This window comes from Pseudonaja textilis, chromosome Z, assembly GCF_049901715.1.
Source record: "Pseudonaja textilis isolate UNSWEBS1 chromosome Z, rPseTex1.2, whole genome shotgun sequence".
NCBI lineage: Eukaryota > Metazoa > Chordata > Lepidosauria > Squamata > Elapidae > Pseudonaja > Pseudonaja textilis.
The window spans coordinates 124,068,170-124,095,982 of NC_142008.1; the positions used below are offsets into that span (position 1 = coordinate 124,068,170).

Consider the following 27,813-nt stretch of genomic DNA (forward strand, 5'->3'; position numbering starts at 1 on the left):
GCAGGTATGGGTGGGTATACCCAAATGATTACCGGAACTACCAGTTCGCCTGAACTGGTCCAAACCGGTAGAATCCCACCCCTGGGAAGATTCCTGTATGTAAGCAAGTGCCAATAAATGAAATTTCATTGGCCGTTCGGGTGAGGATCTGATCACTCACACCGGACATACCCTTTTTTCCTGACAAACAAAGTCAATGAGGAAGCCTGATTCATTTAATTATGCTGTGGCCACCTGAACAACTTGAGCAACGGATGTTTCAGGCCCAATGGCGGTCGTAAGTTGAGGACTCCCTGTATGATCCAGATTCCCCACCAACTCCGGGCCCCTGTTTCCCCCACCCGCCCCCTGGTCAGTCAGGCACCTTCTCTGCACTGATTTGCCCGGGGATTTCTTTCTTCTTCTGAGCCTCTTCAAAGGCCTGCCGGAAGGAATATTCTGGAGAATCGATGGTGACAGTGAGCACGGCGTCATAGGCCCGTCGCAACTTGAGGTTGTCCTCCAGTGCCGCATAGGCCTCGTCTTGATAGGGCAGGCTGTAGCTCAGGGCATCGTAGGGGATGAAAACGTAGCTCCCTTGAGTCATGGCCATCTCTTCGGCCTTCTCCAAGAGGAGGCGCTGATCCTGCCCACCCAGAAGGACGGAGTGCATGCACAGGATGACCACTGCAGAGGGAAGGAGGAGGAGGAGGAGGAGGAGGAGGAAGGGGTATGGAGGAGGAAGAGGAGGAGGAAGAGGAAGAAGAAGAGGAGGAGGAGGGGAGGAGGAGGGAAGAAGGGAAAGAGGAAGAAGAAGAAGAAGAAGAAGAAGGAGGAGGAGGAGGAGGAGGAGGAGGAGGAGGAGGAGGAGGAGGGGAGGAGGAGGAGGAGGAGGAGGAGGAGGAGGAGGAAAGATGACAGAAGAAGAAAGAAGAAGAAGAAGAAGAAGAAGAAGAAGAAGAAGAAGAAGAAGAAGAAGAAGAAGAAGAAGAAGAAGAAGAAGAAGAAGAAGAAGAGAGAGGAGGAGGAGGAGGAGGAGGAGGAGGAGGAGGAGGAGGAGGAGGAGGAGGAGGAGGAGGAGGAGGAGGAGGAGGAGGAGGAGGAGGAGGAGGAGGAGGAGGAGGGAGGAGGAGGCATTGAGGAGGAGAAAGGGGAATGGAGTAGGAAGAGGAGGAGGAAGAGGAAGAAGAAGAGGAGGAGGAGGAATGAAGGAGGAGGAGGGGAGGAGAAGAAGAAAAAGAAGAGGAGGAGGGGAGGAGGAGGGAGGGAGGGAAAGAGGAAGAAGAAGAAGAAGAAGAAGAGGAAGAGGAGGAGAAGGAATGGAGGCATTGAGGAGGAGAAAGGGGAATGAAATTCAATGTAGAGAAAAGGAAAGTCCTACACTTAGGCAAAAAGAAACCCAAAAGTACACACACAGACTGGGTGAAACCAGGCTCAATAGCAGGAAGTGGGAGAGGGATCTTGGAGTCTTAGTGGACATCCAGCTAAATAGGAGCCAGCCGTGTGCAGCCGCCGCCAAAAAAGCCAATGCAATCCTAAGTTGTATTAACAGAAGGATACAATCAAGATCAAGTGAGGTACTTATACCGCTCTATAAAGCCTTAGTAAGGCCACACCTAGAGTCCTGCATCCAGTTTTGGTCACCACACTATAAAACAGATGTTGAGACTCTAGAAAGAGTGCAGAGAAGAGCAACCAGGATGATTTTAGGGGACTGGAGGCTCAAACACACGACGAATGGTTGCAGGAACTGGGCCTGGCTAGTCTAGGGAAGAGAAGGACCAGGGGAGACAGGAGAGCAGCCTTCCAATATTTGAGGGGCTGCCCCAGAGAGGAGGAAGGGGGTCAAGCTATTTCCCAAATCCCCCAAAGGCCAGACAAGGAACAATGGATGGAAACTGAGCAAGGAGTGATTCAACCTGGAAATAAGGAGGAATTTTCTGACAGGGAGAACCATCAACCGATGGAACAGAAGTTGCCCGTGGAAGTTGTGGGAGCTTCATCCCTGGAGGCTTTCAAGAAGAAACTGGACTGCCCTCTGTCAGAAATGGTGTAGGGTTTCCTGCATTTTGGGAGGGGGCGGGTGGACTAGATGACCTACAAAGTCCCTTCCAACTCTGTTAATCCATAAATGTTAGTGAAATGTTTTGGGATTTTCTCCTCTTAAGAGCAAGCCAAGTTAGCATGGAAAAGGAGGAATAGGAGTGGGGCGATATTTACTCTTTGTTGGTAGAGTTGTTCAAACCACGTCTCGGGAAATAGGTTCTCCTGACCAAGAAAGAAGCTGCATGAACACGTGGTTGAGTCACATGGCATGCTCCTTGTCATACAAACCAACATTTATAGAGCCCCAGAGTCAGGCGGGATCTCTGCAGCCACCAAGTTCCACCCCATCCATCCTGAAACTCAAATCGCAGGTTTGTTCTATCTTTCATGGCTTCCATCCCAGGGGAAATGACCGCTTCCTGGCTCAGTGGCTCCATTGTGGTCCAACTTCTATTACGATGAAGATTTTTTTTTCCTCTCATGGTCTCCTAGAATCAGCTTTGGATCTGAGAAAATTACATATTTGTCTGAAACGGCCTAGGGTGTCCTGCCTGAATACAGGGCTGGACTAGAAGATCTCCAAGGTCCCTTCCAGCTCTATTCTGGTTACATTACAAGAGAGGACTTCAATCTTTTTTCTTTTGGTGTGTGTGTGTGTGTGTGTGTGATAATTTTTGGAGCAAATGAGAAGCCTTAACCCTCCAAGCCAAGCCAGAAGCGAAGAAACCATCATGGTAGACTTCTCTACCTCAGAAGAAAGAATGAAATGTAGGTTTTCAATCTTCTTTCTGTCATTGTTTTTGGAGGAAATGAGAAGCTTGAACCCTCCAAGCTAAGCCAGAAGTGAAAAAACCACCGTGGTGGGCTTCTACATCTCAGGAGGAACCATAAGGTGACCCAAAGCCCTTTCTCCTAAGACACACTCCATATTTTTCAAACCTAGTGTCAGGGTTCCAGAACGGGTGCCCTAATTAACTCATGAGCCTCGAGCCAAATTTCAAAAGAAATCCAATAGTTTATTAGGAGGGACAGGTCAGCACTTTTCCCAAGCGCAGCCTGGGAAGGCTGTGTCATAAATCACATTCTACAACTGAGCACTGCTAAAGGCTGTAGAAAACACGCCTCGCCGGCTGGTTCTGGTAACCTGGGACACAATCTGGAGAAAGGTATGCGTGGAATGCACTTTGGGTCATAGCAACCAAGCTGCTCCATCAGTCGTTCCCCCCCACCCTGCCGCCACCCGGTCCTTCTTATGGCAACTCAAGAGCAAGCCAGGGATGCTTTACGAGTTGACACCTAGGGTTTAACGCGTACTTATGGTTAGATTTCTCAATGAGGAACATCTACCCGTTACAACCATACCTCGTATATTGTTGGCCTTCTTGATCTTTTGGAGTGCATCTTCCACCCCACTCGGTTCGTCTTCCATGGTGGCCATTACGGTGACAGGCAGACCCAAGTTCCTCAGCGAATCGGCCAGGCCTTGTCCCACTTGGACCCAGAGGTCTTCTTTGGAGGTGATCACACCCAGGTGAGCCCATTGGAAATGCTTCAGGACAGTGTAGAGCACCGCGGAGGCCTGCGGCATTGGCCGCACAAATGTCCCAAACCGCTCGACCTCGGCGTCATCCATCAAGCAAGCCCAGGAGACAATGGGCTTGTTCCATGTTTTGCCCAGCATCCCAGCTGCCTGGCAGGCTGTGGGGTTAATAGGACCGATGAAACCAGAAGCGTAATATTCAGCGTTGACTAAGTCTGTGAGGGCCTTGGAGGTCTGGCAGTCTTCGTTGAGGAGGACATAATCGAACCAGTATCCTTTGTTTAAGGTTGGGTCCTTGTTGATCCGACTAACCGCCAACTTGGCCGCTGCATCGGGGTAGGCTTGAGCATAGATGGAGTCACACTTCCAGGGACCTATCACCCCAACTTTGAAGGTGGTTGCATGGACGGCAAGCGGAAGGCGAAGAACCAGAGGCCAGAAGAGAAGGGGCCACCAAGGAGGCCCTCTACAGAAGGCCCACCTCGGATGGTTAGACAGCCAAAGCAGGAAGCCCATCCAAACTCGGGCCATGTTGTCGTTGGACTTCGCCAGTGATCCGGTGGAGAGGCAAGGAAGGGAAAATTGGAGAAGGCACGCAGCTTCAGCTCCGCAGGGACCAAGTCCAGAAATCTTTAGGCCCATCTCCTGCCATCCACTTGATCAAGGATGGTTCTTCATTCATCAGAAGAGGAAGGAAGAATGAAGGAGAAGAGAAGAGAAGAGAAGAGAAGAGAAGAGAAGAGAAGAGAAGAGAAGAGAAGAGAAGAGAAGAGGAAGAGGAAGAGGAAGAGAAGAGAAGAGAAGAGAAGAGAAGAGAAGAGAAGAGAAGAAGAGGAAGAGGAAGAGGAAGAGGAAGAGAAGAGAAGAGGAACGTGAGAGCAGGCTGGAGAAGAATTCAGAATTCCTCCTGGTTTTTCCTGCACTTGCCAACTAACCTGATGATATTGGAAAAGAGGATTTTACTTACGGGACCATGGACAGAATGAAAACATGTCCAATATGCACATACAATTGCGGTAACCCACCTTCTCAATGATGACATGGTATTTAGGTTATCGGTAGGTGAGAAGTTATCAAAACTGCATCATAGCTCCATCATAGCCCTAACCCCAAAAACGAGGCATGGGGGGGAGGGGCGTATGTCTGGTCCCTTCCTAATGTCACGACTGCCCATTCACTTAACCAGCATGGCAAGAAAGGGGACAAAAACGGGGGAAATTTCACTTAAAACAAACCTCTCGCTTAAGCCCAGAAATTTCGGGGTCGACGGCGGTCGTATGCAGTGGTGGAATTCAAAATATTTTATTACCATTTCTGTGGGTGCCTGATTCACTAGAACCGGGGTGAACCGGAAAAAATACCACCGCTGGTCGTGGGTTGAGAGCTATTTGTATCAGGGCAATTTGGGGGCGGGGCGTGTTGGGAGAACTTCCTATGCCATTCCAAGATGGGTAGAGATGGCTTCAACTCAAGAGAGCACCCAGACAACCTAACTACCTTAAAGGGAATTCTTCTCAATCTAGCAACCTTCTGGAAAACTGGGTACCTGCCAAGACGCCCCCGGAAAATATCACAAAACAGAAACCCAGAAAGATTTCCAGCTCATGCCCACTCCGGATCGATAACATGAAGCTTCTCCTGGTACCTGTTTCTTAGTAGAGGCTATTTTACTTTTAAATAGAGCCTGACCCATCTTCTTAAATGAGCTTGGAGACATAAGAATCCTTCCAGAGAGATTTAAGGAGTTAATCTGTTCCTTCAGGTCTTATTTTATATCAAGCCTTGATACCAATGAGACTAAAATAACTCCCTCCCTGTAAAAGGCTCCCTCTATGATAACCCTGGCTGTGGAGTCAAAGAAGAGAGTATGTGTAACTCACGGTTGAACTGTGGGGTCCTTGTGGGTGGGGGGGTCTCTGAGTTTGGGGTTTTTTCTTTCTTGCAGACGTTTCAGGACCCAACTAGGGAATGTCATCAGTCCTGGAAGGGAGTGGGACTTGTGGAATGGAGAAGAAGAAGGGGAAGAGGAGGAAGAGGACGGTGGGGTCCTTGTGGCTCTCTGAACTGGGTCATTTTCTTGCAGATGTTTCATGACCCATCTAGGGAACATCATCAGTGCTAGAAGGGAGGATTGTGGATAGGAAGAAGAGAAAGGGGGGTAGGAGGAGTAAGAGGAGGAGGAGGAGGACTGTTGGATCCTTAGTGGTGAGTTTGGTGGTTTTCTTGTAGACGTTTCATGACCCAAATATGTAGTTGTCAGTATTGGAAAGAAGTGGAGTTTGCAGGAGGGAGGAGGAGGAGGAGGAGGAGGAGGAGGAGGAGGAAGAACTGAGGATACTTGGTGCTCATTGAGCATGGTGGTTTTATTACCCATTACCCAACTAGGAAACATCATCGGTTCAGAGAAGATGGAGAGATACCCACAGTGTCTTCTAAACTATCCTAAACAATAGTTACAATCTCCAGAAGAGAGATCACACCAAGGAGTATCCTAATTCAGGAGTGATTTATCATAGCAACCTACCAGATCCTCCCAGGGACTTCACTGTTAGGAGATAGAAATGCTCTCCTGTCCTACCAATGTCCCCTTACAAGAAGAACTGTATTTGGTGGCATCTGCTGTCTATCCCAGCGATCACATAGAGTCTTCCTCAAGTGTTTCAGCCTTTGATTAGATTCATCCTCCAAATATGTCTCTAATCCCCCTTGAAACACCCCCCCCGAAAATAACATCACCACAAAGTTAGTAATTTTGCATAAAGGTTCAGAATACAAATTCCTTGTGTATCCAATCACACCTGGGCAATAACAATATTTTATTCTATTCCATTCCATTCCAATTCTGTATTTTGTTATTCTCTTCTCCTTGTCCTTCTCCTTCTTTTACTCTACTCCAATTCTGTTTTATTATTCACTTCTCCTCTTCATCTTTCTCTTCTACTCTATTCTACTCCACTCCACTCCAATTCTGCATTTTATTATTCTCCTTCCTGTTCTAGTCTCCTCTCCTCTCCTCCACTCCAATTCTGTGTTTTATTATTCTCTTCTTCTTGTCCTTCTCCTTCTTTTACTCTACTCCATTTCTGTGTTTTATTGTTCACTTCTCTCCTCTTCTCCTTCCTGTTCTATTCTATTCCACTCCAATTCTGTATTTTATTATTTACTTCTCTCCTCTTCTCCTTCCTGTTCTACTCCACTCCATTCCAATTCTGTATTTTATTATTCACTTCACTTCTCTTCTCCTTCCTGTTCTACTCCACTCCACTCCAATTCTGTGTTTTATTATTCACTTCACTTCTCTTCTCCTTCCTGTTCTACTCCACTCCACTCCAATTCTGTGTTTTATTATTCACTTCACTTCTCTTCTCCTTCCTGTTCTACTCCACTCCACTCCAATTCTGTGTTTTATTATTCACTTCACTTCTCTTCTCTTCTCCTTCCTGTTCTACTCCACTCCATTCCAATTCTGTATTTTATTATTCATTTCTCTTCTCCTTCCTGTTCTACTCCACTCCATTCCAATTCTGTATTTTATTATTCACTTCTCTTCTCCTTCCTGTTCTACTCCACTCCATTCCAATTCTGTATTTTATTATTCACTTCTCTTCTCCTTCTCCTTCCTCGTCTACTCTATTCTACTCTACTCTATTCTACATTGACCCCAGGACCATTCCTACATTTTGGTGAGGCGGGGGGGAACATGATGGCACCTTGAATATTCAACATTTATCAAGCACAAACTCACAAGAGAACAAAACTCCTCCAGCTCCTGCAGAGCATTCCAGTTTATAAGAAAAATATATATTTTTTTTTTAAACTGAGCTGCGATCAAGCTGCGTTCTTGGCAACAGGCTCCTCTTCTCCAATGCTTGTGTATTTTTTTAATAAGCCAGCCACTCTAGCCAGGCAATCTTCTGACCCTACTTAACTCCGGTCAGCTGAAGTCATCTGAGTACATCTGCTATAACTTTCAAGCTCAACTCCTACTGACCTTGAAGACACAGTCGCACAGCTTCACCCCAGAAAGCGATTCATCATTATTTATTTTTCAGCATCTTCCCCCACCACTCCCCACCCCCCAAGATCTCAATCTTGGGCTCGACTTGACACCCAAGTCCAACTTGAGTTGGCCAAGTCCCAATAGCTGTTGAATCCACTGCTACCCATTGCCGATCCTGTAAAGCAGGGTTTTTTTTTCAATCTTGGGGATTTGAAGATGGGGCGACTTCAACTCCCAGAATTCCCCGAGCCGGCTTGAGAAACGCTGCTCTAGAGGACTAGCAATGGGTCTAGTTTTATATCTATCTATCTATCGTTTTGCATGTATTGACAGCAGCAAGGATTGTATTTGCACAATATTGGAAAAACGAAAACACTCCATCAGATGAGGACGTAATTTGGAAAATATTGGACTGTGCAGAGATGGATAGATTGACATTAAAAATAAAGGACAAAGAAGATACAGAATACTACTTAACAGGGAATAGATTTTACAAGTGGTTAGAGATAAGAGGTAGATATTAGATGAAGAAGGATTATTGCTAGGTATGAACTAAATATAAAGATAGTTTATAGTAATAAATATGCCAATACAACGAACAGAACTACAAATAAGCTAATAGAGAGAGAAACCTAGTTAAAACTATGCTGTTACACTATTACTAGTGTACACTATTAATATATACGTTTATATTCCTTTTTTGTTCTGTCTTTGCTTTTCTGTAAATGATAGGCCCTGACAATTCAAAGTAAGTGTGTGTGTGTGTGTGTGTGTGTGTGTGTGTGTACACAAAAAAATAAAATGAAAAAGGACTGGCGATGGGTATCGGTGAGGCGATTCTGGGAGTTGGAAATCCAGCCATCTTAAAGTCCCCAAGGTTGAAAAACACGGCCGCAAGGGAATACAAATTGGATCAAAACAACCTGTAAACTGTGCCAATTGCTTGTTGTGTAACTCTGGACAGTTGCGTAAACTGTCCCGATGCTTTCTCCGGCTGACTTCCTGTCCCAGAGGTACAGAAGACACGTGGAAGGGTGAGGTGGATTGTTCTCATAGTTGGGAACCTAAGCAAAATAAAAGACCTGGTGAACGTTATCAACGGGCAAGGAAGCCCCACCAGAGAATCACAAGAGATGTAAACTGGACTGTCGAACAAAATCCCCAAACAGCTTGTCCTGGCAAATAATTTTCTACACTTTTGTCACGAAAACGACATGCACGTTCTAAATGTAATAGGAATAAGGATGATACAGAGTGCCTTGTAAGATAAATCGGCTGCTAAGATCAGTTTCTTGATAAATCAGCTGTTTTCCACAAACACATTCACAAACTGCTGGAAGTAAAATAGCGTCCCAGTTTCCCTGATTTTTGTAAGAATTCCGACACATGTCCCATTTAATAAAACCATGACTCACTGCAGGCCTCCAAGATATTTTACCTGGAAGCATTCCTCTTCCTTCTAGATCTCATCCCACCCAATGGGCACTTGAGAAGATGCCAGTTGATCTCAGAGACGAATAAAAAGAAGCAAAATAGAAGGTATTTTTTGGTCGTTTCCCACCGTTTGCTAAGACGTAAGGTGGTTTGCTCAGGTGTGGTGAGATGTCACGAGTTAATCAACCAGCTAAGATTAAAAAGCATGATGTAACCTAGTGTGTGAACAGGTCAAGGGGTAAGATTAACCTCTACAGAAGGGGAAGTGGGGTAGATTTGTAAACCAGAGGAGACTGACACAATACCTGAAGGTCTGAGGTCTCCGTGGTGCAAATCACATTTATTCACCAACACCTCTACTCACAACCCCCAAGCCAGGTGTAAGGCTGAACAGGCCTCTCAGGGGCACAAGCATGGGAAGAACAAGAAAGAAGACCTGGAGAAGGAAGGGTTGGTTGATTGAAGAGTTGCAAAACTTAAAACAGACCAAGAAATATATGTATATAAGAGCCCAAATTCCACGAAGTGCTATCTCTTGGCCCCTACTTGAAAAGGAACAATTTGCTAGCTCCTGTTAGGTCAACGTAAGTTGGAGTAGAGGGGTTTTTTTTTTCCAAATGCCTCGTTCTAGATGTTTGGGGTGATGCCTCCCATAATTGTGGGGTTCTTGGTTTCTTGCAGACATTTCATTACCGAAGCAGGTGACATCCTCAGTGTGATGGTCCTTGATATAGCACTGATGATGTTACTTAGTTGGGTCATGAAACATCTGAAAGAAAACCGCCAAGCTCAGAGAGCCCAAAGGACCCTACAGTTTTTCCTCCTCTTCCTCCTCCTGCTCTTCCTCCTCCCTTCTAGCACAGATGATGTTACCTAGTTGGGTCATGAAATGTCTGAAGGAAAATTGCCACACTTAGAGAGCACCAAGGACCCTATAGTCTTCCTCCTCCTCCTTCTCCTCCTCCTCCTCCTCCTCTTCCTCCTCCTCCTCTTCCCTTCTAGTACTGCTGATGTTACCTAGCTGGGTCATGAAACATCTGCAAGAAAATCGCCAAGTTCAGAGAGCATTAAAGACACCATAGTTCAACCCCATGCTTCAATGTTTCTCTTCTATCCTCCCTTAATTCTTAAGAGAACTTTGCTATTTATAGTTTGAAGGGTAACCATTTTTAGCCCAAAAGCTTCTTGCAGAAAAGGCAGAAATAACCTCATTATTTTGTCTCCGGGTTCTGAAGAACATCAAAATATCTGCAACCTTTGATCTGGAGAGAACTCACCATATTCCTCATCCTCTTAGCAAAACCAGGTTATGTTACAACATCCTTTTTTCATTCTGTTATGGCCAATATTCCTGGTTTACTATCGTTAATAGGCCCTCAAATCCACAAATATTCTCCCTTTTTAAAAGTCACATTTCTCCATCGCTTCCCCTTCTGGTTCCATCATCCCCTCCACCCAAACTCATTTCCCAAAAGACACACAGAGATTATTATTATTATTATTATTTTGCCACAACGAACTTCACCCAGATACCTGAATTTACAAGAAAATGGACCAAACACAGATCAAACCTTGGAGAAAGATAAAATAAAGACCTTCACTGTCCATTTTAGCCTCCTTCTGTCCAGAGGTTATGCAAGAAACTGAAAACAAACCAAGTTTCCCCTTTACCCTCCCTTTTTTTTCCTTTTTTTCCGGCGTATAATCACCATTCCTAGTTCCCAGATCCATCCCAATGCTTAACCCAGAGGAAGACAATCAGGCTTGTTAACACTACACATCACAAATTCTCTTACCAAATCTGAATGATTCCGAAAAATGCCAAGCCCCCGGAAAATATATATATATATATATGTATATATAAAATCAATCCATTTGCTAAAATCCAAGAGAATTCTTAGGAAACCAAGTTAGAATTATGGTAAAGAAAGAAGAAAATTCTAATTCCAAGGGGTAAAACAAAACCAAAAATCAATTCTGGCCTTCATCCCCAGTGAGGGGGAATTTGGCTTGGAGAAAGTGGGGTTTGCCGATCATTTCTGGCCTTCGTCCTCCTTTCTTGGGCGGGGGGTCCAGGGCACGGGTCAGTGGTGGCCCATGGGAGCTGGTCTTCTTTTGGATCCAAGGAGAGAAAGTTGACCAGAAGACTTGGGCGCTTACAACCTTCTCAACTGGTGTTTATGGAGGAGGAGCGATTTTTATTTTTTAAAACCCATAATCCACGTTCAACGGTCTCTTAATAGCTAATCAGATTAGGTCCTCGGAGGAGGGGGGAGAGGTAGGTAGGCCGGACTGCAGCGGGGGGGGCTGGGTGGGCAGGGGAGAGGCAGGTGACCTCACGGCCAGGGTGACGGAGCGGAGGCCAGTCTAGATGAAGCAGAGAGACAAAAGAGTGGAGGTTGGCGCTGCTGGAAATTGTCGACCCTTTGCAAGGTGATGAGATGTTTATTTATTTTGATTTGTCCGTCGCTTACAAGGCAATAGGTATAAGTATGAACATAGTTATGAATACGTGAAATGGGTACATATAAGAAAAATAAAAAAGAAACAATAGGACAGGGACGGTGGGCACATTGGTGCGCTTATGCACGCCCCATACAGACCCCTTAGGAAAGGGGTGACATGGTCCATAGTAGACAGTCTATGGTTAAAGTTTTTGGGGTTTGGGGAAGAAATCACAGGTAGAGGATTCCAGACATTGACCACTCTGTTATTGCTGAAGTCGTATTTAGTTTGGTGCGGTTTATTTTGAGTTTGTGTCTGTTGTTTGATTGCAGAGAAAGGGATGGAGAGAAGAGCGCAAAAAATGAAGGACGGGAGGGAGAAGGAAAAGGATGAAGAGGCCCAATGGAGGGAAATTCCTACAAGGCAACTGGGGGGAGGGGAGGGAAGGGGAGGGGAGTGGAGCTAAGAGCCAACTCTTTGGCCAGAGATTTGAGAGACAACCCATTTGAGAAAATGCTGGTTAGATGTTGGGCAGATCAGGAGACCACAAAACCGAAGAAGGTGGCTTGAAAGAGAAAGCTGCAAGACGCTTTGGAAGGGATTGAAGCCTCCTGCTGTGAGTCCAAAATACTTTTTTCCCCCTTTTCTTTCTTCCATCCTTTTCCTTCCTTCCCTCCCTTTTCTTTCCTTTCATTCCTTCTTTCCCCTTCCTTCATCCTTTCCCCAGCTTCCTTTTTCCTTCCTTCTTTCCATCTTTTCCCCCTCCCTTTTTTTCTTTTATTCCTCTTCCATCATTTTCCTTTCCTTTTTTCCTTTCTTCATTCCTTCTTTCCCCTTCCTTCATCCTTTTCCCAGGTTCCTTTTTTCCTTCCTTCTTTCCATCTTTTCCCCCCTCCCTTTTTCTTTTATTCCTCTTCCATCGTTTTCTTTTCCTTCCTTTTTCCTTTCTTCATTCTTTCTTTCCCCTTCCTTTTCCTAGCTTTTCCTTCCTTCCTCTTCCTTTCCTTTTCTTCCTTCCTTCTTTCCATTATTTTCCTCCCTCCCTCCCTCCTTTCCTTTTTATTCCTTCCATCATTTTCCTTCCTCCCTCCCTTTTTCTTTCCTTTCTTCCCCTTTATTTTCCTTCCTCTTTTCTTCCTTTTCCTTCCTTCCTTCTTTTTTTTTCCTTTCTCTTTTCTCTTTTCTTTTTGCAGGGTTGCTAGATAACCAGGAGAGAATGTGAAAAGTAGATCAAACTGAGGCAGGAAAAGGGACTTGAGCAGGAATCAGATCTGGGGCAGCCCATTTCAAAATCAAACCGAGCGTTTCTCTTTTGCGCCTAACACAGCTTCCTTTGCAAAAAAAAATGTAATACTTCTGGCAGGGGGACTATTTTGGGGCAGACCCCTGCTGGGTTGAACACGCTTTGTCTATTACTGTTGTACGGGGAGGACCGGGGGGGCTGCAAGCAGGTTCTTCAGCCGAAACTGGTGGGAATGGAGCCCTGCGACAAATTCCCGGAAAATGGGCAGGTTGCAGGGAACGGGGAAAGGTCGTCTAATCCTGAGCTTTGCACGCGGGACAGCTTGGATGATAAAAGGAAGGACAATAAAACACGTTTTATTTTGATCACCGAGATTCTGTGCCTCTTAATGTTTCACTTCAGGAAATGAAAGAAACAGAGGAGAAAAATTGCACAGCGGAGCAATTTTTCAGCGCCCCACCCCCCCCGGCCCCAGTTAACCAGTAAACCCAGTTAACCAGAATAAAGCCTACCATTGTTTAATGTGGGCTTGGAGTGGTGCAGTGGCCCAGAGGTGTTCTCGCCTCACAATCAGGAGGCTGTTAAATTTGATCCTAAGTAGAGGCAGATTATTTCTCTCTCTGGTCACAATGAGAATATATCCGCTGAACAAAACTCCACGCTGGCAATAGGAAGGGCATCCGGCCATTAAAACCCTCTGCTAACTCCATTCGGTTGCTCCGACTCCACCCCGCAAGGGATTACGGGGTCGTTAAAGAGGATCGTTTAATGTTTAGTGCTGGTCCAATGGAAAAGTGTAGATTCATGCACCCGCCTTGTTAAAAGTTGAGCAAACTTGCTCCAAGGTGGTGTTGTGCAAAGCAATTTTAGATACACTATAAAGCACGCAGTCCAGTTTTTGCAACTGTGAAAATTACGAAGCGTGCGTTCTGCCAACGCTTGCCAGCTGCAGGGGCGCCCAACTACCTATTGCAGGCAGTCCTCAACCTACAACCGCTTGTTTGGAGACTGTGTGATGACACCATGGCTCTGAAAAAAGTGACTTACGGCCGTTCCTTGCAATTATGACCGTCGCAACATCCTCGCGGTCCCATGATCAAAATTTGGGAGGTTGGCACTGGTATATAGCATCCAGGGATCACATGATCGCCACTGTGACCCTAACCAACCTCCGGCAGACAAAGTCAATGGGAGAAGCTGGATTTGCTTAACGTCGACAAGATTCGCTTAACGACCGCAAGGATTTGTTTAACAGCCAGTACAAAAACGGTCATAAAATCCCCACACGACTCGCTCAGCAAGTGCCTCACATAGCAACGGGAATTCTGCTCCCAACTGAGGCCGTTAACCTGAGGACTAGCTGTATGTACAAAACTCTGAAAAGCAGCGGGATCTTTTTAACTTTACGTCTCTAAAAGATCTGAATTCCCCACATTTAAGGATTTAAAGCTCAGCAGGACTGTGCCAGTAAGAGAGATTAACTATTTAAATAAAAGGAAATTAACAGATTCCCACCTTTCTACCGTGCCGCCACCGCTGATATCTTTCTTCGTCATCATATGTTATTGATTTAATCTTATTTGCTTGTTATAAGTGACAATTTTAATGTTGTTTAAAATGTTTTTACGCTGTAAGCTGTAACCTAGAGCCGTTTTAACACAGGACAGATGGCAACTGTTTCATAATAAATACATAAAACGAATAAAAACTATTCTCCCTACAATCCCCAATTTTAAACAGACCAGTTTTTCAACCAATCGTTTGGTCCTTCACTGAGTTAGAAGTCAACATGTTATGAAAAAGAACTGCAATGCCAGCGACAAGGAAGAAGAGCGGGGGGTGCTACTCTTTGCTTAAAAACAGCTCACGGTGCCATTTATTTAGAAAATAACCTTTTTACAAAAATAATAAACTCTGCAAAAAAGAGCAAACGTATAAAGCCAAGCCGGGCGTTCCTAGAACTTGGTGTATCCAGAAGTAAACACGACAAACCAGGTTTAGGATGGGCTTGAAATAAGCCAGGAAAGGTTGCTTATGGAGAAGGTTGCAAATGCATCCTGTAACTTGACGCTAAGAAAGCCTCTTTCCTTTGAGGTCGGGTGGAACAAAGCTGTGGAAGACTCCAAACTTAGCCAATTTAAAACTTTTGGGCTTCAACTCCCAGAATTCCCCAGCCAGAATTCAGCATGGATAAGAACCAATGTGGCTAAACTACCTTTATTGCATTTTTTTAAAAAATGGGATAAATTCCTTGATAGCGGGTATGCGGTCGACGTAATATATCTTGATTCTCAGAGAAGGGAGAGGGGGGGAGGAGCTGGCTGGGGGATTCTGGGAGTTTGAAGTCCACAAGTCTTAAGGCGGCCATGTTTGGAGACTTCTTCTGCAAATGGACTGCAGAATGGACCTCGGGAATAAGAGAAACGCCGACGGATGAAATTCAGAGATCCCGAGAAGTAGATCTTGCAAAGGTCTGGCGGCATCGTTTCTCGGCGACCCCAAAACGGGGCCCCACGGAGGTCGTTCCCATTTCTGACTTTGCCAGAGTGGCGGCTTAAAACGACACAGTCTTCCATTCCCAGCCTTATTTTAGATTCCCTAGCTGGACAGCAAGCCAGGGTTTGTTGGCGATGCTCCACCTGTGTCGATCCAGCGGACAAAGCCACGAAATGGGGGGGGGGGGCGGAGATAAGCGATCCGGTGGCCGAGGGACGCTATCTCCACACGCTCCCTCCCCGGCTGCTGCTGCTGCTGCGAGAGTGTGAGGCCAGCGAACCGGAGAGCTTCTTCCCCGTCTTCCCAGGAGCGTGGGACCTCTCGCGACCAGGCCCTGAGCTCCCCGCCCGCCGGCTGGGAGGGCCCTGAAGAGGAAACAAGGACAGAGACTGAAAGCGTTCCCGGGGTCGCGATTTCCTCGCCTGCCTTGCTTGGGGGTTGGGGTTAGGAGCAAGAGGCGGATATTCAGACGGTTCGGACCAGTTCTGCAGGACCGATAGCGGAAATTTGGAGTAGTTCTGCAGAACTGGCACATGCAACCTCTGACTGGCCCCACCCCCACCTAGTCTCTGCCTCCTGAGTCCCAGCTGATTGGCTGGGTCTTCTTTGGTTGCCCTGCACAGGAGAACGGAGCTGGAAAGCAGGTTAGTGGGGTGGGGAGGGGAGGGGGATTTTACAGTATCCTTCCCCTGCCATGCCCACCAAGCCACACCCACCAAGCCACGCCCACAGAACCGGTAGTAAAATAAAATTGAATCCCACCGCTGGCTAGGAGCCTTGCCAGTCTTCCCAAGCCTAAGCAGTGAGTTGGACTAGAAGAACTCCAAGGTCCCTTCGATTCTATTCTCTCTCATCTCTCTATCACTTTGTTCTGTTTTTTTTCTACTGGGAAACCAGGATCTTGCTAGATGCTAATCCAGAACCAAAGGCTCTGGGCTGCAACCTTTTGGAGAAAGAACAGGGACCTCGTCCTCACTTGGAAAAGAAACGCAAGGAAAACGTCCGGGGATCCACCTGGCTAGAGGAGAGACAACTTCTGGGAAATCAATCTTGCTGGAAATCACCTCATCGGGGCACCTCATTTTAGGAGACGCAGCTGTTCTATTCTATTCTATTCTATTCTATTCTATTCTATTCTATTTCTATATTCTATTCTATTCTATATTCCAATATGGTTCTGTTCTGTTCTATTCTATTCATTTTCTATTCTATTCATATTCTATTCTATTCTATTCATTTTATTTTATATTCATTTTCTATTCTATTCTATTCTATTCTATTCTATTCTATTCTATTCTATTCTATTCTATATTCTATTCTATATTCCAATATGGTTCTGTTCTGTTCTATTCTATTCTATTCTATTCTATTCTATTCTATTCATTTTCTATTCTATTCTATTCTAAATTCTATTCTATTCTATTCATTTTCTATTCTATTCATTTTCTATTCTATTCTATTCATTTTCTTTTCTATTCTATTCTATTCTATTCTAAATTCTATTCTATTCATTTTCTATTCTATTCTATTCTATTCTATTCTATTCTATTCTATTCTATTCTATTCTATTTTCTATTCTTTTCTATTCTATTCTATTCTATTCTAAATTCTATTCTATTCTATTCATTTTCTATCTGATCCTATCCTATCCTACCCTACCCTACCCTACCCTACCCTACCCTACTCTATTCATTCTAATTCTATTTCTATTCTAGTTTGTCCCTGCTCCAGAAATGCAGGTAGTCCTGTATTTGTTTAGCGACTGTTGGAAGTTACAATGGCAGTGAAAAAAAGACATTTAGGAACGGTTTTCACACATATGACTGTGCCAGTGTCCCTGGGGTCACGTGATCAACATTCAAGCCCTTGGTGACTGATTCGTATTTATGCCGGTCGTGGCAGCCCCCAGGGTCACGTGATACCCTTTTGCGACCTTCTGAATTAGCAGGAGTTGGCGGGGGAGGGGGAGGGGACCAGATTCGCTTAACAACTGTGTTACTAACTTAACCACAGCAGCGATTCGCTTCACGGCGGTGGCAAGAAAGGCTGTTAAAGGGGGCCAAGCCCACTTCCCAAATGGTCCCGCTTAGCAGCAGGAACGACGGCCTCGGCGGTGGTTGCTAAGTCGAAGACTGCCCGTAACCATGTCCGTAATGATGCACCTACCTCTTTCCTCATCGATTCGGACAATTTCGGATCGAGGTTCCGGCGGGCTGGCAGGTTCCCGTCGCCTTTGGTTTCTGGGCTGGATGCAGAAATCCCAAAATTCAGAAGGAGGAGCCGTTAGAGCAAAACCCAGCCGCACACACAACACACACACACACACACACACACACACACACACAGCTCTCCACCCCTGGAAAAGTTGGGGCTGTCTCCTCCCTCTGAGCCACAGGGAGCGCAGAGGTCCGAGGGAGTCCATCCGTCCCCTCTTCCCCCAGGCCGAGAAGCGCCCCTTACACCTTACCCGTTCTGCCCTATCCTGTGCAAGTATTTGTACAGCTCTTCTGTGGAGGGCACAGGTCTCCCCTTGGCCTGGTACTGTTTGAGAAGGAGCGAGACGGCTGCCACGTGGTTGGGGGACAGGATGCCTTCTTCGTGGGCTGGGGGAGAGAAGAGGGGAGGGGGGGAGAGAGAGGGAGAGGACAGAGGAGAGGGAGAAGAGAGATGGGGAGATGGGAGAAGAGACAGAGTAGAAAAGGAGAGACAGGAAGAGAGGAGAAGAAGGGGAGAGAGGGAGAGGGAGAGGGGAGGGAAAGGAAGAGGAGAGAATTGGAAAGGAGGGAGAGAGGAAGAGGGGAAAGGGGAAGAGGGTAGAGGGAAGGGAGGGAGAGGAGAGAGGGAGAGAAGAGGAAATGAGAGGAGAGAGGAAGGGAAGAGAGAGGAGGGGAGGAGAGGGGAAGGACAGGGAGGGAGGGAGCGGAAGAGGAAAAGGGCAGGAAGGGGAGAGGGAGGGGAGGAGAAGGAGGAGGAGGAGGAGGAGGAAAAAGAAAAGAGAAAAAATAAGTCCAGGGCTCCAAGCGTGGCCAACTGGACCCACACGGGTCAAGGAACGACCCACGTACCAACGTTCTGTTTGGAGGGGCTCACTGGTTCCAGGCTTAAGCAGACCGGTCCAGATTTGGGCAGGGGGACTTTGGTTTTTTGGACGGCGGCGCTGCTGGGTGGCTGGATGCGAATCGTGCTGAAAGAGGACTGCGCCGGATCCCAGAGGGCTGTGGACCGTTCGTGATAAAACTGAGAGTTACCTGGGAAAAGAGACAGGAAACCTTCAGGTGGGAAGGAGCAGAGGCCTCGATGCCACCAAGAATCGGAGCAGAGATCAGCTGAATTCCCAGAATTCCCCAGCCAGGAAGGTTTCCCAGAATTCAGCATGGACAAGTATATCTTCTTCTTTTAATTGGGAAACTTTCTTAGTCAATAGCGGGAATGTGGTAGGTGTAATATACCTTGATTTCAGCAAAGTGAGGAAAAAAATAATCCACGAGAAGTTAAATTAATAAACAAGTTAGAGGGTGGGAAAATTAAATGGGAAACTGTGAGGTGCTGGCTGGGGAATTCTAGGAGTTGAAATCCACAGGTCTTAAAAGCTGCCAAGGTTGGACATCCCTGCGTCACTTTTCACACGGTCTGTTCTCCAAATTCAGGCAGTCCTTACCTTGCCAAGAATTCTGATCCATTGGCACCCGGTTCCTAATTATGTAATCTTTATCCATTTAATATAGAAGCAGTCCTCAACTTCCCACCGCTCGTTTAATGACTGTTCAAAGGGCACTGAAAAATGTGACTTAGGCATTTGGAAGAGATTTCTTTTCAGGTGGGGAGGGGGAGAAGGACTCCTTAGCATCAGAGCCTGTTAATAATAATACAGGACAATAATAATAATACTCTAAATGCTCTGAGAGTCATTTGGAAAAATCCTTTCTTAGGGAGCCCCTAGAAGCCAAGAGGAACAGACGTGCCCAATTTCAAGTTTATAGGCTTGACGGTTCTGGAGATTTTTGTGATGATGCGTGAGGGTCTTCCGCTTTTATATATGTAGATATAAGCAAAGATTGGGAGAATGATCAGAAGCCGCTCGGGAAAGAATGGTCTTGGAAAAGTGGAGGAGGTAGGCTGGGCCAGGGGCTTACCGGCCTGGGTCCGATTCATGGTACGGGGTGGGCTGTCTGCGGCACACGTCTCAGTCTGCGGAGCGCTTCCTTCGAAGTCTGAGTGGCTCAGAAGCTGGTGGGGTGGAGATCGCAGGTGGAAAAGAGTTAGACGAGAAAGAACTCCGTTTCCCACACCCCACTCCAGGTCTATTATCAGTACCAAGAAAAAAAACCCAACATGGTTAATAAGGTAAATAAACATTTGGGGGGTTGGGAGAAAGGTTGGAGGTTTTAGGGAGAAAAGAGAGCCTTTTTAGCTTTGTGAAAACTTGCTTTAATAAGAAAGTTCAGTCACTGTAAAGCCACTCTTACATTATCACTATTTCTCAGCCTTGGCAGCTTTAAGACTTGTATCCTGACTGGGGAATTCTGGGAGTTGAAGTCCACATATCTTACAAGTCATTCTGGGATTTGGAGTCCACGTAGCTTATAGTTGCCAAGGTTGAGACACATTGATCTACAACTCAGCTAGACATCCAACTAGCTGGCCTTTCATACTCTCTCTCTCTCTCTCTCTCACACACACACACACACACAGACAGACAGACAGACAGACAGAAACACACACAGACATATCTTTTCCCGCAGGCTACAAAATGGCTCTGTACCAGGCGCATATAGTAGTTTAAGTCCGGCTGCAGTCCCTGCGTCCCACTCTCCCCAGTGCTGGGCTGAGTGACCTCGCTGTCATTCCCTGCCAACTCCGGGCTGGAGTCGTCCCTCTCATCCGCAAAGGGGTGTTCAGCCAGGTTTTCCGGGTGGAAATTCAAACCTGATAAAAGGAAAATGGAAAGGAAGGAAGGAAAAAAGGGGGAAAAGGGGAAGACTCAGATCTTAGTCTTGGTTCAGACGCGAAATCCGTCCATCTATCATCTATCTCTATCATCCATCCATCATCTGTCTGCCTGTCTGTCTATCTATCTGTCTGTCTGTCTATCTATCTATCAATCATCTATCAATCTATCTATCCATCCATCATCTATCGATCTATCATCTATCTATCATCTATCTTTCTATCTATCTATCATCTATCGATCTATCATCTATCTATCATCTATCTATCTATCTATCTATCTATCTATCTATCTATCTATCTATCTATCTATCTATCTATCTACCTATTCTTCCTTTCTTTCTCCATCCCTATCCATTTATCATTCATTTATCCACCGTTCATATATCGTCACTATCATCCCTCTCTCCCATATCTTGTCTTAATTATTTTTACAAAAACAGCAAAAATACCTAATATTCCTTCCTCCTTTTCCTATTTTCCCCACCACGAGAGAGTGAGGGAGAGGGAGAAGAAGAGAGAGAGAGGGAGGGAGACAGAGAGACAGAGGGGAGGAGGTAGAGAGGGTGAGAAAGGGAGGGAGGGAGGGGGAGAAGGGAGAGGGAGGAAGAGACAAAAACAGAGAGAGAGGGAGGGAGAGTGGGGGAGAGAGGAAGGGAGAGAACGAGGGAGAAAAAGAGGTTGGTCCAAAGCCACCCATCCAGCTTTCACACCCAAGGCAGGACTAGAAATCAGAGCCTCCATGTGTAGAGACCCTTGAAGGACGGCCTCCGTATGGCACACCCACCTGGTCCGGCGATGGTGGTGTCCACCTGGGGGTCCAGCTGCTGGAAGCCCTGTTGGCTGAGGAGGCTGGAGTTGAGAATGTGGCTGAATTCGGAGGAGAGGCGCCCTACGTCCGGCACCAGGGGCAGGAAAGGCCGGGAAGACTCCCGCAGGCGTTTTTCGGGACCTTCCGAGCCCCCCTGCAATTTGGTCTGCTGATGGAGGACAGGCTGCAGCGGCCCCACCTTGGCCCACGCCAGCTCCTTGCCGTCGCCCATGCCAGCATTGCTGCAGAGAGTCTCCCCCTTCGGGGTCTTCTTGGGCGGGTCAGGGGGCCCCAGAAATCCTGACTCGGAGTTGGGGTCTGATTCAGACTCCTACAAGGTCAAAGCAGGGGAAAAGGAAATTCTGTTTAAAGCCATAGGCGTCCAACCTTGAGCACTTTTAAGTTAAAGACTTGTGGATTTCAACTCCCCAAACTCCCTAACCAGCTCTTCTTTTCGACCGCATACCTGCTATGTCAGGATTCCAGCAATCGCCCTAATGAAATCATGATTCTCGAGCCAAACTTCAAAAAACTTCAGAAGGATTCATTAGAGGCGACATACTGGCATTACCCTGTATGAAGCCAACTCTGGCCTAGGTCATTTCCAGTCCCCTGTGAGCCTGTTTTCCCCACCTCCCTGCTGGGTGTCTCTTAAACAGATTCTCCAATTGAGCACGTTCACTGGCTGGGTGTCATCAATCACATTCTCCAATTAAATCTATTCGTGGACAAAAGCTCTGGTAGTTTAGTTACAATCTTTTATAGATAAGAGTTGGAATTTAATTTCCATAAGCTAAAAAATACTCCTTTGGTCTTTTTAGTTGTCAGCAGAAAGGGAGGCAGGGGAAAGCAGTGCATTCCTTAAATGCTTCAGATAATCGCTTTGGCAGCTGAAGCTATTGGCACTCAAGATTATTACTGGAGAGCATGATTGATGACTCTTGGCTATGGATGTGTCTCATTGGAGAATATACATCCAGGGAGTGGGAGGAAGACCAGGGTCAAGGGTGAAATGAACGATGTGTCAGAGTCGGCTGCAACCGGGAAACACCAACATGTCAACTCCTAGTAAATCAATCTTTTTCACTCTGAGCGATGTGGCTAGAGACTTATGATTTGAACAGGGTGGTGCATGTCAGAGTGCTGACACTTTCGCTTTCAAACTGCTGCACCGCTCTTCCAATTTCCTTTCTCCTCCCCTGCCCCCCTTTTCTTTTTTATGGCAATTAATAAAACAGGCCTAGGAATGTTTTATGAGTCGCCACACTATTTATTAAAAAAATTATCCCATCCCCTCGCAAAAAAGTGCAATAAAAGTAGTCTAGCCACATTTGTTTCTTATCCATGCTGAATTCTGGTAAACCCCGTGTCAACTCGTAAGACATCCCCATACCTTTTTTCAAGCTGCCATAAACGAAGTGGGGGCTGGGGGAGGGGAGGAGAAAAACCAGGAGTACATTCCACCATTGCCTTAAAAAGATTGTAGCTAAGCGACCGGATCTTCTGGGCCCGAAAATCCTTTATTGGGGAACACGATTGATGACACCCAGCCTGTGAACAGTGCTTCATTGGAGAATCTGATTTATGACACACCCGGGGGGGGGGGAACAGGGTCACGGGTTATTTGTGAATTTCGTATGCCAGAGTTGGCTTCATTTAGGTTAATGCCGGCCTGTTGCTCCTAATAAACCTTTTGAGGTTTTTTTTTAAGCTTGGCCCGAGGCTCATGATTCAATGAGGGCGATCGCCGGAACCCTGACATCCTGACTGGCTGGAGAATTCTGGGAATTAAAGTCCACTAGTGGCCACGGTTGGGGTCTAGGAAAAGTCTTCTCTGCTGTTGCCCCCAACCTGTGGGATATTATCTCACTCCCCCTGGAGGGGAGGCATCTGAATTTGGATCACGTGACCATGGAAATGCTACAACGGTCGTAAGTGTGAAAAACGGGCCATAAGTCACTTTTTTAAGTTCCAATGTTCACTAAACAAACTGTTATATATCAAGGACTACCTGTATTCCCGGAAGCAGATCTGTCAGACCCTGAATCCAACGGTCATAAGCATGAAAAACAGCCATAAGTCACTTTTTTCCGTAGAGTTTCACGCTACTTTTCACCCTTACGACTGTTGGATCCAGGAGCTATTGGATCTGCCTCAGGAATACAGTAGTCCTTGACTTACAACACTTTGTTTAGTGACCATTCAAACTTACAGCAGTCACTAAACAAACTGTCGCAAGCCAGGGAGTGCCTGTATTCCCCGAGGCAGATCCGTCAACCCCTGGATCCAACAGTCGTAAGGGAGGGGGAGCGGGGAAACGACCATATATTTTCTGTGCTATTGTAAGTTCGAACAGTCACTAAGCACCCCGTTGTAAGCCGAGGACTACCTCTGAGACGTTTACGAGGAACTCAAGATTGAAACGCTTTGCTGCTTTCAAAATATAACCGGCCTCAACTTGCCAATGAACCGGGGGAAGAGAAAGAGAAACTGGAATGCAGAGATTGTGAGAGCCTGGAAACCATCAAGGTCCCCGCTGAAGGTGCTGGTGAGAGAGACGGACTGTTCCCATTAGAAAGGGACGTCTCATAATTACACTGTTTCCCCCAAAATGCGACCTGTTCTGAAAGTAAGTCCTAGCTTGATTTTTACATGTGCTTCCAATATAAGCCCTACCCCGCCCCCAAAATAAGCCCTAATTAAGATCCCGCCCATTTCAGAGTAGATGGGTAAAAATTAAGCTACGATGGGGAGCTGCCCTATTACTTACCTTTGGACAATTGTCGCTGGGCCTCGCACACCCCGACAACTGCCTTGCCAGCCCATTTCTTCTGCAGCCCACAAAACTGGCAAGGCTTTCCTGGCGGCCTCTGGAGCTGATAACAAAGCTCCGGATCGACCCAGAGCACTCTTATTGGCTGCAGAGGCCTTCAGGAAAGCCTTGACGGCTGCAGAAGAAATTCCTGAAGGCCTCTGACAGCGAAAAGGAGGCCAGGGGTAATGTGTGTAAGTGAGATCAGTGGAGAACTTCCCCAAAAAATAGGACCTAGTGATTTTTTTGGTGGCAAAAAAATAAAAGACATTTAAGGGTCTCGTTTTGGGGGAAACATGGTATAATGTGATCGTGCAGGGGTGGGGAGAAAGGGAAGCTATTATTTAACTAGTAATCCCCAAAGGTGCTTTTTTCAAGAGGCAACCGGACTTTCTGGGGGCGGGGGGGGTTCTTTGAAGACGTTTCGCTTCTCATCCGAGAAGCTTCTTCAGCTCTGATTGGATGGCGGGAATGAAAGGATTGATACTCCTTGCAGGCAGCTGGTCATTTGCATCCGTTCAGAGAATCCTTGGGGCCACTTGGAGGTTCGTCTGTGTCCTCGGGGTCACCTGAGTGGTTCCAATGGGTGTGTGGAGCGGTCTTGGAAATGCTGAAACAACCGCGTTGTAGATTGGAGACAGATGATGCCCTGTCTGTTCAGTTTGGACACCAATGGCCTCTTTGACAACTTTCAAAATGTGGACTTGGCTGTCTTCAAAAGGAAGTCATCGCGCGGGAAAACCAGAGCTGGTTTTGTTTCTTCAATGCCAATATGGTGTAGGCCAGGGGTCACCAAACTGTGGGACATGGCACACTACTGGGACATGGCCCAAATACCACAGTGTCACGTGAGTGTGACTGTCTGGTGCACATATACTCACAGTCTCACCTGCATAAGCCTTGTCCCCGGAGCCCGAGGCCCCACTTGCGTTAGCCTCGTTGTGGGCGCTTGCAGCTCCGCTCCCATGAGCCTCATCACGGGAGCTCGCAACCCGACTCCTGCAAGCCTTGTCACAGGAGTTCACGGCCACACTCACACTAGCCTCATTGCAGGAACCGGGGCATGACTCACACAAGCCTCATCAAGGGGAATCCGTGTCCCGCTTCACACGAGCCTCATCGCAGGAACTCACATTCCCGTCTCACCGCGGGAACCCGCAGGCCGACTCACACAAGCATCACCCCAAGAGCTTGCAGCCCCACTTGCACGAATGTCGCCACGAACGTAGCAGTGGTGCCCCCTTGTTGCCCCTCTCACAAAATCGTCCCCTCTTTCTCCCCTCCCCCTACTCCGGGCCCCCAATCCAGAAAGGTTGGGGACCTTGGTGTAGCCCATAAAGATTTACTTTTGGGGGAGTCAAAGCTCCCGGAAGTGTTTTTTTTTTTCTTTGATTTGGGTTCACCAGTTGGGACAACTGACAGGGATCAAGATGGCGACTGACCTGGCACGGGGCTTTGGGCGAAGGCTGGAGGGAAGGGCCGCCGGTGGCGAAGAGCCGTAGGGCCTCGTTCCAGTGGGACTGCATCATGGCCTGGAACTGGCTGACCATCTCGGCCCGCTGAGCCTCCAGGCGCCGGTACCTGGCCTTGAACTCTCGCAAGTCGTCGCGCTGCTTGGAGAGCCTGAAAGGCAAAAAAAAGGGACGAGGGAAAAAAATCAACCGGTCAGAAACACTGAAGACGACGGGCTTTTTAAAAAAAATTTAGGTTGTTCTCGACATACGAAAGTTTGTTTAATGAGCCGTTCGAAGTTACGACATGGGAAAAAGGGAATCGGGACCTTTTTTCACACTTCACGACCGTCGGATCCAGGGGCTGATGGATCTGCTTTGGGAATACAGGAAGTCCCAGACTTATGACCCGTTTGTTTAGTGACCATTCGAAGTTACGAAGGCATTGGAAAAAAGTGACTTGGGATCGTTTTTCCACACTTAATGACCATTGGATCCAGGAGGAGCTGATGGATCGGCCTCGGGAATACAGGCCATTCTCGACTTATGACGGTTCATTTAGTGATTGTTCAAAGTTATGATGGCACTGGAGGAAGGGATTTGGGACAGGTCCTCGCATTTGCAATGGTGAAGGAATCCATGGGGCCACATGATTCAAATTTGGATTCTTGGCCACTGGCATCTGTTTACAACAGGTGGAGCATCCCACAATCCCCGTTCGTGACCTTCCCAATAAGCTTTTGATATGGAAAATCAATTGGGGGGGGGCACAAGATTCACTGAATGACCGCCTGATTCACTTAACAACTGCAGTGATTCATTTAGCAGCTGTGGTCCAATGGTTGTCAAATTCGGTCACTCAGCGACTGTCGTGAATTGAGGACTGCCTGTGAAGAGATTTCAGGGGAAGGCTACCTGTTGTGGCTCCGGGCTTGGATTCAGCTCCTGTGACTGATATGAGTTCAAGTGAGGAGGACATGGCAGAAAAATATGAGCCGGCAAGGCTCAGTGATTAGACTAGTAACCAGGATGAGGAGATGGACGTGACAAAGGAAGACAGACCTGATGTATTAGAATTGTCAGGACCTTTGACCTCCTCTGGTTCCTTATCTGATCAACAGCCGGGAATGGCTGACAGGGAAGTTTTGAGAGAGTCTTCTAGTGGAGATGAGAACTTGGAAAATTTGTGGTTAAATGTAAGGAACAGAAGACGTTTGAGAAGGCAAACTCAGCTGGAACGAAGGAGGAGGGCGAGTCAGTAAATTAGCACGTTGCCTCAATGAGTATAAAAAGGACACAGCTGGGCTGGTAAAATTTGCCAGGAACAAAGTGACTTATTGAGTGAGGACGTTACAGCAAGAAGCTCTGAGACTTGAGATTTATTGTCAGGACTGGTTTGCCGGACAGAGTGAAGATTTATGCTGTGGAATGAGATTTCTGCCAGCCGTTATTTTGAAAGACTTCTTTCTGTTTGATTTAATTTTGAAACGGCTGCTTTCTGTTTGGTTCGTTTGAATTTTGAAGGGGAGTCATAACAGTTACCTATGTTCGTAGTCCTCAGTGAGGCGCTTCTGTTGAGCCTCCTTCTCAGACAAATCCAATTTGAACTGAGCCAGCTGTTTCGCCAACTCTTTCTCATGGTGGCTGCTTAGCTCCAGCAACTGCTTCCTGCAAAAAAAAGGAAATAAAATCGAAAATAAAGGACTTTTCCACCCAGAAAATAAAGATCTCTTTGCAAATTTCAGAAAGTAGCCAGCAATAAGCCTTGAGAGAATCAATCATCATCTTCTTTTATTGATCCCATAATCCCTTGCAGAGTAGTCTGGGCAACTGAATGGAGCTAACAGAGTGTTTCCTGGCCAGATGCCCTTCCTGTCACCAATGCGGAGTTTTGTTCAGCAGATATATTCTCATTGTGCCCAGAGAGAGAAATATCTGCCCCTACCTAGGATCGAACTCACAGCTTCCTGATTGGGAGGAGAGAGCTCCGTCTCTAGGCCACTATACCACTCCCATGACGGAATTAATCTTTCTAAAAGAAGAAGAAAAATGTTTACCCTTATATGTAAAAATAAGGATTGTTTTTTTCCCTCACTCAAAAAGAGGTTTTAAATTCTGCCTTTCAGCCCATCTTGGATTACACAGGGGTATTTTATGAATCTTATTATCCAGAATAAAGATTTGTAAAAAATAGAATAAAATAGCTTTAGCAGGCACCAAGGAACGAAGGTGCCTTGTTAATTCTCAAATTACTTTTTGTATCTTCTTAAAGCTATAAACCACAGAGCGTGGAGTTCTTATTTTTACTGATGTTTCCACATCCCTCCAAATCCTTCCGGGTAGATTAGAGAATATATACTTTAAATAAAGTTTTGAATAGCCCTCAACTCTTATCTAAAGCCGTTTAGATTAACAAATCAAACCCACAGCAACAGACAGATGAATCCATGCAACAAGACAGCATTAAGTCCATTATTCTGAATTTCTATATTTTGAGCAACGTTCTGAGGATTTTTCTCCTTGAGTTGTTAGATAAGGAACTTGTCAATTGTAGACCCCTAAAACAGGGGAGATTTAAGACTGTCGGAGTGATAAGAGGATATACAGAG

General features: G+C 46.4%; 2 protein-coding genes across 4 annotated transcripts in view; both read right to left on the reverse strand.

Moving 5' to 3' along the window:
* The window catches only part of GUCY2D (guanylate cyclase 2D, retinal), a 42,673-nt gene extending 31,489 nt beyond the window's left edge, over window positions 1–11,184 (reverse strand). Inside the window, exons 1-3 of one of the 3 annotated variants that reach the window (XM_087916965.1) lie at window positions 10,796–11,184; window positions 3,388–4,237; window positions 365–666 (exon numbers count right to left, since the gene is read on the reverse strand). In XM_087916965.1, coding sequence (XP_087773091.1) covers window positions 365–666; window positions 3,388–4,207 — 1,122 coding nt within the window. In that variant the 5' untranslated portion in view covers window positions 4,208–4,237; window positions 10,796–11,184. Of the gene's footprint in view, window positions 1–364; window positions 667–3,387; window positions 4,345–10,795 lie in introns of those variants that run through there. The other 2 variants (XR_015740212.1, XM_026722672.2) reach the window with 2 other exon arrangements.
* Window positions 11,185–14,532: 3,348 nt separating this feature from the next.
* The window catches only part of CNTROB (centrobin, centriole duplication and spindle assembly protein), a 32,371-nt gene continuing 19,090 nt past the window's right edge, over window positions 14,533–27,813 (reverse strand). Inside the window, 9 exon segments of the mRNA XM_087916966.1 lie at window positions 14,533–15,548; window positions 17,350–17,428; window positions 17,651–17,786; window positions 18,249–18,431; window positions 19,317–19,410; window positions 19,946–20,109; window positions 20,918–21,272; window positions 25,196–25,376; window positions 26,747–26,872. Of these exon segments, the coding sequence (XP_087773092.1) occupies window positions 15,402–15,548; window positions 17,350–17,428; window positions 17,651–17,786; window positions 18,249–18,431; window positions 19,317–19,410; window positions 19,946–20,109; window positions 20,918–21,272; window positions 25,196–25,376; window positions 26,747–26,872 (1,465 nt within the window). The 3' untranslated portion in view covers window positions 14,533–15,401.